The sequence below is a fragment of the Dama dama genome, chromosome 19 (assembly GCF_033118175.1).
Source record: "Dama dama isolate Ldn47 chromosome 19, ASM3311817v1, whole genome shotgun sequence".
Lineage (NCBI taxonomy): Eukaryota > Metazoa > Chordata > Mammalia > Artiodactyla > Cervidae > Dama > Dama dama.
In genome coordinates, this window is record NC_083699.1 from 14,565,215 (window position 1) to 14,574,831 (window position 9,617).

Below are 9,617 nucleotides of genomic sequence, written 5' to 3' on the forward strand. Positions count from 1 at the left end.
GATGAGGAGATTATCTTGGATTATCCAGGTGAGCCTAATCTAATTACAAGGATCCTTACAATTGGAGGAATTCCCTGCTGAATTCATAGTTAGAAGATGTGACTATAGAGGAATGCTCAGAGGTGCAACATTTCCTGGCTTTGAAGATGAAATAAGGGGACCACAATGCAAGGAATGTGGGCAGCCTCTAGTGGCTAGAAAAAGCAAGGAAACAGATTCTTCCCTAGAACCTGGAAAGAAATACAGACCTGCCTAAAGAACTATAAAATAATAAATTTATATTGTTTTCAGCCATTAATTGTGTGGTAATTTGTTACCATAGCAATAAGAAACTAATACATGGGAACTGACAGCATTTCTAGTGAGGACTGAAGGATCCAACAAGCCATTCATTCATTTAACACATGTTTAAATCCTTATATATGCCTGACCCAATGTTGAATAAGATGTACTTCTTAAAGAGTTTACAGCTCTGGAGGAAGACAATCACTGAAACATGTAACTAAGATTGGCGTGAGCTAGTGGTAAAGAATCCACCTGCCAATGCAGGGGATACAAGTGACATGGATTTGATCTCTGGGTCAGGAAGATCCCCTGGAGGAGGGCACGGCAACCCACTCCAGTATTCTTGCGTGGAGAATCCCATGGAGCCTTGGGGGCTACAGTCCATAGGGTCACAGAGAGTCGGACACGACAGAAACAACTTAACACATACACACCAGTGTTCTAAAAGGGTTAGTAGGGGGTGGTGTGAAACTTAGTGAGCACAGGAGAGTAAACCAGGATATACAAACATAGGTGGAAGGCAGCCCAGTTTGAAGATACGGCATGTTTGGCCTGGGTGAAAGTCCAGGCAGGGGTTTCAAAGCATACGGATTAACGCAGTAAATAGCCAGCAGTATAGTTTGGCTGGACCATAAATAGATGGGAAAGGGTAACAGAAGTGCAATTTGGGTCAACTGGTAAAGGGCCATTCAGACTAAGAGTCTGGACTTAATCCTTCAAGCAATGGGAAGATATTTTTAAATACAGTTTTAAAGCAGGGAAGGGGACATAGTCAGATTTGTATTTTATAGAGATATATCTGGTATAAGCTCCACTAGTCCAGAGAACAAATTTGTTTTTGTTCACTCCCACAGGCACTTGTATCAATCAGAACATGCTAAGTTAAGCTGTGGTGACAAATACCCCCAAAGTCTCAGCGCCTTAAAACAAAAGTTTATTTCTTTCCCATGCTACATAGATCAGCGTTGGTCTCTGCTTATCTTAGCCATTCAGGGGTGCAGGTCAATGCAGTTACCACGATTTCAAATGTTGTCTGCTGCTAAGCAAGAGGGAAAGAGAGTTCTGGAGCACCTCAAATCAGCAATTAAAGGCTATGTCTGAGAGTGACAGAGGTCACCTCTATTCACACCTCACGGATTAGGACCAGGAAGTATAATCCCACTATCAACTGGGGAAGGTTAAAACTGGCAGCATTTGCTGATGCTTTTTATTAATGATTAAAGCTATCGTTTTTCCAGTAGTTATGTACAGATGTGAGAAATGGACCATAAAGAAGGCTGAGCAACGAAGAACTGATGCTTTCAAATTGTGGTGCTGTAGAAGACTCTTGAGAGCTCCTTGGGCTGCAAGGAGATCAAACCAGTCAATCCAAAAGGAATCAACCCTGAAAATTCATTGGAAGGACTTATGCTGAAGCTGCAGCTGCAATACTTTGGCCACCTGATGGGAAGAGCCAACTTATTGGAAAAGACCTTAATACTCAGAAAGATTGAAGGCAGGAGGAGAAGGGGAGGACAGAGGATGAGATGTTTAGATAGCATCACTGATTCAATGGATATGAATTTGACCAAATTCCAGGAGACAGCAGTGGACAAAGGAGCCTGGTGTACTACAGTCCATGGGGTCATAGAATTGGACACATAGAATTAGCCACTGAACAACAAAATATTTATTAATTGAACAAATAAATCAATTCAAAAGACTAAGAGGTCATCTGATGAAGTCTCATCTAGTAGAAAGAGAACAGGGAAGCGGCAGGAGAGGAGAGTCCCTGAGTAATCGATGTGCAGGGGAGCAGTCTGACTACCAGATTTTCAGTCTGGGTCAGTGGAGGAAGGGTGTTGCCAATTAAAAAGAAAAAACTGAGATGAGAAGGTGTAAATTTGGATTCGTGCCTACATGTGTGATTGGTAGAGCACAGCTGAGACGCCTACATTTTGACCTTACCTTTTGCAGTCTTGGCTTCAGGCCTTTAGCTCAGGATACTAGGCTCTTGATATCGAGGCGGTAGAGCCCTAGCTAGAAAGCGAAATTGGTCCCTGCCCTGGAGAGGATGGTTAGTCCCCACCATAGGTAAAGAGCATGTAAGGAACTTTACACGCATTCCCTCAAAACATTTCACGAGGAAGCTATGATTAGGTTCCTTTCACAGTGAGGAGAATTGTTAGAAGACTACCTAGAATCCAAGTCTGATGTGATATCCTCTGCAAGTTCACATCTCCAAGCCTTGGGTCCTTCAGCTTTAAAATACTACTTACAACGAGAGTGGTAAGGACTGGAGGCTGGTAGGAGGACCAAAGAGTTGGAAGAAGGCCGAAGCAACCAAACACAGTGCCCAACCTCCCCCGTCACACCTGCCGGGGCGACGAACCAGAGGTGGGGCCGGGGACTAAGCCCAGCTCTAGGTCTTGCAGTGAGAAGACATGGCGATGACATCATGCCACAGACACCTGGAGCCGCCCAGGCGCCGAGGAAAAGCTAGACCCCGCCCCCGGGCCGCGCGATGCACTGACGTCACACAATTCCCCGCCCCCGCTGGCTCTGACTTTACTCCGCTGGGGTTCTCTGCTCCGAAGATCTCCGAAGCCAGCTTGCAAGAGGAACAAGCGGGGTATTTGCGTGGAGTCAGTGTGACATCAGTTTGTAGTAATCCATGGCTTTGACCTCCTTATCCGGACATATCTGGACCGAGGAACATCTTGTCTGGTGGTTGCATTGAGACAGCACGCTGTAATGATTGCGTAGTTCCCCAGAGCAATTGTAGGTGCTGCCGCTCTGGAGGGGTAATGGAAGAACAAGACCTGTAATCCAAACTTCTTTGAGTTGTAGACAGGTGTTATCTCTTCTCCTCATTTCCCATTCACTCTTCAACTCATTTCATCTGTTAAAGATTATCTTTGATAGGGGAAGTGAGTGAAAGTTGCTCAGTCGTGTCTGACTCTTTGCGACCCGATGGACTGTATACATGGCATTCTCCAGGCCAGAATACTAGAGTGGGTGGCTGTTTCCTTCTCCAGGGGGTCTTCCCAACCCAGGGATTGAACCCAGGTCTCCCACATTGCAGGCGGATTCTTTACCAGCTGAGCTACCAAGGGAAGCCAGAATGAAACCCTCAAGGTGTGGCCCTGATGGAACGTGAAAGCCCACAAATGTATTTGCATGCAAATATATAAATATAAAATGAAAATGTGTCAGGAGTTTAATTCCTTAGTGAGGAAGACGCCAGGCGTTGCAAAGCATCCTAAAGAACATAAATAGTCTATATTCTGAAGTGAATTTACAGCTCTCCCTCCCCTTCTTCCCTTCATCCAGTGGATCAGCAAGTTCTTTTGACTCCATTTACAAAACTGCATTCAACTCTCCATTGTCACAAACAGCATTTTAGTCTGAGCTGAAATTATCTGTGGATCACCTTCCAGTGGGCCTCACCCCCTCTGCGATCTGTTCTCTACAGGCTTCTAAAGGGTTGGTTTTAAAAAAGCAAACAAAAATGACAAAAAAGTATAATCTAGATTATCTTGCTCCCCTTCTTACAATCTACTAATGGCTTCTTTGCTTGGAGATTTAAATTCACCTATGCTTGCTTACAAAGAACTGCATGATTTATGGGTGCCTGTTCACCTACCTCATCTGCCACTTTCTGTCTCCCTTGCTGTGCTGCGGAGCCCTCTGGCTGGAATGCCCTTTCTTCTAAATTTCACTTTATTGCCTTTTAAAAAAATCTTCAGGTCTCAGTTTGAGAATAGCCTACACAGAGAAGTCTTCCTAGGCCCTCCATTCTAAAGTGGCCACTCAATCATATATCTAAGATTTTAAATCTCTATAGAGCCTTAATCACTTTGATACATGACACTCATTTTTTATTGTTCATCTCCCCACTCCCCAGTTAAGATCCAAGCATGTAAATTCAGTCCAAAAAGCACTTATCTATACTGGGTACTGATGAATTTTCAGCTTGCAGAACACAATGAGTTCAGCATGTTATTCATACCCTAGTTGGAGTTTAATCATTTAAGTGGTTAATTGTCATAACAGAAATTTCAGAAATTATTTAAAAACAAGTGTTTCATGAGATGTTACAAAATGTATCTGGTTATGTTAGGTGAAAAATACTTTGGATTAAAGAAAAATGGGGCGGCGGCGGTGTCGGTAGCCTGGCGGGCGCGGAGCCGTTAGCGCAGTTGGCGGCGGCGGTCGCGACGGCACAGCACTCAGCGCACACGGCGCCCCGGCAGCAGCCGTAGCGGGGGCGCCCTGCGGTCCCGGCCCCGGCGCGGCCACCCTCGCTCTCTCGGCCGCCCTGCCTCGCTCGCACCTGGCTGATCAGCTGACGGCAGAGCAGATTGCTGAATTCAAGGAAGCTTTCTCCCTATTTGACAAAGATGGTGATGGCACCATCGCAACCAAGGAACTTGGAACCGTCATGAGGTCGTTGGGTCAGAACCCAACAGAAGCCGAATTGCAGGACATGATCAACGAGGTGGACGCTGATGGTAATGGCACCATTGACTTCCCAGAATTTTTGACTATGATGGCTAGAAAAATGAAAGACACCGACAGTGAAGAAGAAATCCGTGAGGCGTTCCGAGTCTTTGACAAGGATGGCAATGGATACATCAGCGCCGCAGAACTGCGCCACGTCATGACAAACCTGGGAGAGAAGCTGACAGACGACGAAGTAGACGAGATGATCAGAGAAGCGGACATCGATGGAGACGGGCAAGTCAACTACGAAGAATTCGTACAGACGATGACTGCAAAATGAAGACCTACTTTCAACTCCTTCCCCCCCCCCCCCCCCAGAAGAATCAAATTGAATCTTTTACTTACCTCTTGCAAAAAAAAAAAAAAAAGTTCATTTACTCATTCTGTTTCTATATAGCAAAACTGAATGTCAAAAGTACCTTCTGTCCACACACACAAAAAATCTGCATGTATTGGTTGGTGGTCCTGTCCCCTAAAGATCAAGCTCCACATCAGTTTTCCGATATAAATACTTGTCCTACCTTAACAATAAGGACGCGCTTAGTGGACTCGTGGCAGGTCCATCTGCTCATGATTAATAACACTGTCTGGGCTGGCCAGTTTTTCATGCATGCAGCTTGACAATTGAACACAGTCAGGCGTTTGTATTAAAAATGAAAAAGTTAAAAAAACAAATTCAAAACCTACTCCAAGGGGTTCTAGTTAAAATTGTTAGTGTAAATTGTCGTAGCTGGTTTACTGAGAAGAGGCGTTTAAGGTTGGCTCGCCTCAGGATGCTGTGTAGGAGAGCTGTCCGCGTGTAGCCCCACTGCTGCAGGATGGGCCTCGTCGTCCCCTGGTGACCGAGACACACCCTGGCGGCACACCCGCGTGTGTCTTGTGCTAGAGCAGAATGGGTGTCAGGCTATCACCATTCATACAAATTTTTAAAAAGAAACTTTTACCAAGGGAGCATCTTTGGACTCTCTGTTTTTAACACCTTCTGAACCATGACTTGGAGCCGGCAGAGTAGGCTGTGGCTGTGGACTTCAGCACAACCATCAACATTGCTGTTCAAGAAATTTACAATTTACGTCCATTCCAAGTTGTAAATGCTAGTTTTTTTTTTTTCCTAATAAAAAGACCATTAACTTAAAGAAAAATGGTGTCAAAAATATTTTCTTGGCTTGATGTCCAAAGAATTATTATCAAAGATTTTCTTTTCAAGAATACTAGCAGTTTTTTGTTTTTTAAATGCCTAGATGAATTGCAATTTAGTGAAAGAAATTTGATTTAATAATTCAATCTAAGATACTTGGAATGAAACTAAAAAAACAGACTTTTTTTGCACATATCTTTGGGCAAACTCTCTGTAGGATACTTGTTCTTCAGTTGCTAAGTCATATCCAACTCTTTGCGCCCACATGGACTGCAGCCCGCCAGGTTCCTCTGTCCATGGGATTTTCCGGGCAAAAATATTGGAGTGGGTTACCATTTCTTTCTCCAGGGGATCTTCCCAACCTGGGAATCGAAACTGCATCTCCTGCATTGGCAGGCAGATTCTTTTACCAGAGTCATCAGGGAAGCCTATGTAGGATACTGTAGAATTTCAAACAAAACCTGAAGAGGTGACACTTGAGTCTGGACTTTCAGTATGAGTAGACTGAGAATGTGAGTAGGTGACAAGGAGTAGGTGACAAGCACTTAAGGCAGAGGTGTAAATTTCTAACTGAGTAGGACCCTATGGGGCCTTCCAAGGACACACCCCTTCTCCATTTTGTCTGCTTTAGTCCCTTTCTGCTTTAGTACCTAGATAATAGTATCTGATGCACATTTCCTGTGTTGTTTTACCGACATGAAAACCCCCACCAAGTGGAAGAAACTACTTGATTATCATAAGAACATGGCCCCCAGGCCTACCAGAGCCTAAGGATCATAATAGTAACCCCTGTGACACCACCCTGCTACCTCACTATCAACCAATCAGAGACTTGTGCATGAGTTGAACGCACGAGATGGCCCTCCCTCACCAGGCTTTTGAAAGTGTTTTGCTGAAACCTATGGGGAATTGTGACTTTTTGAGCACTAGCTGCCCTGGACTGCTTGACCAGCACCCTACAATAAGTGCTGCAGTTCCCTTCAACACAACCTAGTGTCAGTAGATTGGCCCATGGACTCAAATTTGGTTTGATAACAAGTTCTGTTTGGAAGCAGAATATAAATGAAATTAGCTGAAAGGATAGCCAGGAGTCATAGTATCAAGGAACTTAAAGTGTGGATCTTATTCTATGGGGAAGCCAACAGAGATTTTAAATGGAGTTGTGACATGGTCCTCTGTTGTTTAGTCAGTTAGTTCAGTTCAATCACTCAGTCGTGTCCAACTCTTTGCAACCCCATGGACTGCAGCACATCAGGCTTCCCTATCCATCACCAACTCCTGGAGCTTGCTCAAACTCATGTCCATCGAGTCAGTGATGCCATCCAACCATCTCATTGTCTGTCGTCCCCTTCTTCTCTTGCCTTCAATCTTTCCCAGCATCAGGGTCTTTTCAAGTGAGTCAGTTGTTTGCATCAGGTGGCCAAAGTATTGGAGTTTCAGCTTCAGCATCAGTCCTTCCAATGAATATTCAGGACTGATCTCCTTTAGGATGGACTGGTTGGATCTCCTTGCAGTCCAAGGGACTCTCAAGAGTCTTCTCCAACACCACAGTTCAAAAGCATCTTCTCCAACACCACAGTTCAAAATCATCAATTCTTCAATACTCAGCTTACTGTATGGTCCAACTCTCACATCCATACATGACTACTGGAAAAACCATAGCTTTAACTACTCAGACCTTTGTTGGGAAAGTAATATCTCTGCTTTTTAATATGCTGTCTAGGTTAGTCATAGCTTTTCTTCCAAGGAGTAAGCATTTTTTAATTTCATGGTTGCAGTCACCATCTGCAGTGATTTTGGAGCCCAAGAAAATAAAGTCTGTCACTGTTTCCATTGTTTCCCCCTCTATTTGCCATGAAGTGCTGGGACTGGATGCCATGATCTTAGTTTTCTGAATGTTGAGTTTTAAGCCAGCTTTTAAACTCTCCTCTTTCACTGTCATCAAGAAGCTCTTTAGATCTTCTCCGCTTCTGCCATAAAGGTGGTGTCATCTGCATATCTGAGGTTATTGATATTTCTCCTGGCAATTTTGATTCCAGCTTCTGCTTCATCCAGCCTGGCATTTTGTCTGATGTACTCTGCATAGAACTTAAAGGTGACAATATACAGCCTTGACGTACTCCTTTCCCAATTTGGAACCAGTCTGTTGTTCCATGTCTACTTCTAACTGTTGCTTCCTGACCTGCATACAGATTTCTTAGGAGGCAGGTCAGGTGGTCTGGTATTCCCATCTCCTTCAGAATTTTCCACAGTTTGTAGTGATCCACACAGTCAAAGGCTTTGGCATAGTCAATAAAGCAGAAGTAGATGTTTTTCTGGAACTCTTTCGCTTTTTCGATGATCCAGTGGATGTTGGCAATTTGATCTCTGGTTCCTCTGCCTTTTCTAAATCCAGCTAGAACATCTGGAAGTTCACGGTTCACATACTGTTGAAGCCTGGCTTGGGGAATTCTGGGCATTACTTTGCTAGCGTGTGAGATGAGTGCAATTATGCAGTAGTTTGAGCATTCTTTGGCATTGTTTTTCTTTGGGATTGGAATGAAAACTGACCTTTTCCAGTCCTGTGGCCAGTGCTGAGTTTTCCAAATTTTCTGGCAAATTGAGTATAGCACTTTCACAACATCATTTTTTAGGATTGAAATAGCTCAACTGGAATTCCATCACCTCCACTAGCTTTGTTCATAGTGATGCTTCCTAAGGCCCATTTGACTTCCAGGATGTCTGGCTCTAGGTGAGTGATCACATCGTTGTGGTTATCTGGGTCATTAAGATCGTTTTTATAGAGTTCTTCTGTGTATTCTTGCCATCTCTTCTTAATATCTTCTGCTTCCGTTAGGTCCATACCATTTCTGTCCTTTATTGTACTCATCTTTGCATGAAATAGTCCCTTGGTATACCTAATTTTCTTGAAGAGATCTCTAGTCTTTCCCACTCTATTGTTTTCCTCTATTTCTTTGCATTGATTGCTGAGGAAGGCTTTCTTATCTCTCCTTGCTATTCTTTGGAACTCTGCATTTAAATGGCTATATCTTTCCTTTTCTCCCTTGCCTTTAGCTTCTCTTCTTCTCTCAGCTATTTGTAAAGCCTCCTCAGACAACCATTTTGCCTTTTTGCATTTCTTTTTCCTGGGGATGGTCTTGATCCCTGCCTCCTGCACAATGTCATGAACAATGTCCATAGTTCTTCAGGCACTCTTTCTATCAGATCTAATCCCTTGACTCTGTTTGTCACTTCCACTGTATAATGGTAAGGGATTTAATTCAGGTTGTACCTGAATGATCTAGTGGTTTTCCCTACTTTCTTCAATTTCAGTCTGAATTTGGAAATAAGGAGTTCATTATCTGAGCCACATCCAGCTCATGGTCTTGGTTTGCTGATTTCTCCATCTTCTCCATCTTTGGCTGCAAAGAACATAATCAATCTGATTTCAGTATTGACCATCTGGTGATGTCCATGTGTAGGGTCTTCTCCTCTGTGGTTAGCATAGTTGTAATAGGTAACATCATGACTCATTGGACAACATTAGCTATGTAAATGGACCAAAATAAACCTTACATACTTAAAATCTATATATTCCAGGTAATAGTAGATGATTATGAACTAAAAGAGCTTCTAGCAAACCTCAGAATTGCACATTAGAGCCAAATGAGATATTAAAGAAGATATATTTATTTTTTAGCAATAACTTATAGGGTACCACTCATGATCA

At 43.4% G+C, this 9,617-nt stretch overlaps 1 protein-coding gene across 1 annotated transcript; it reads left to right on the top strand.

Annotated features, from left to right (window-relative positions):
* Positions 1-4,491: 4,491 nt before the first annotated feature.
* Positions 4,492-5,075, top strand: LOC133074211 (calmodulin-like). Its single transcript, XM_061168243.1, has one exon. The coding sequence runs from the start codon at positions 4,709-4,711 to the stop codon at positions 5,048-5,050; it is 342 nt and encodes a 113-aa protein (XP_061024226.1). The 5' UTR covers positions 4,492-4,708; the 3' UTR covers positions 5,051-5,075.
* The last annotated feature ends 4,542 nt before the right edge of the window (positions 5,076-9,617 follow it).

Bases quoted from the DNA above. Each gene is read 5' to 3' on its own strand.
- LOC133074211 (XM_061168243.1), top strand. From the start codon at position 4,709: ATGAGGTCGTTGGGTCAGAACCCAACAGAAGCCGAATTGCAGGACATG.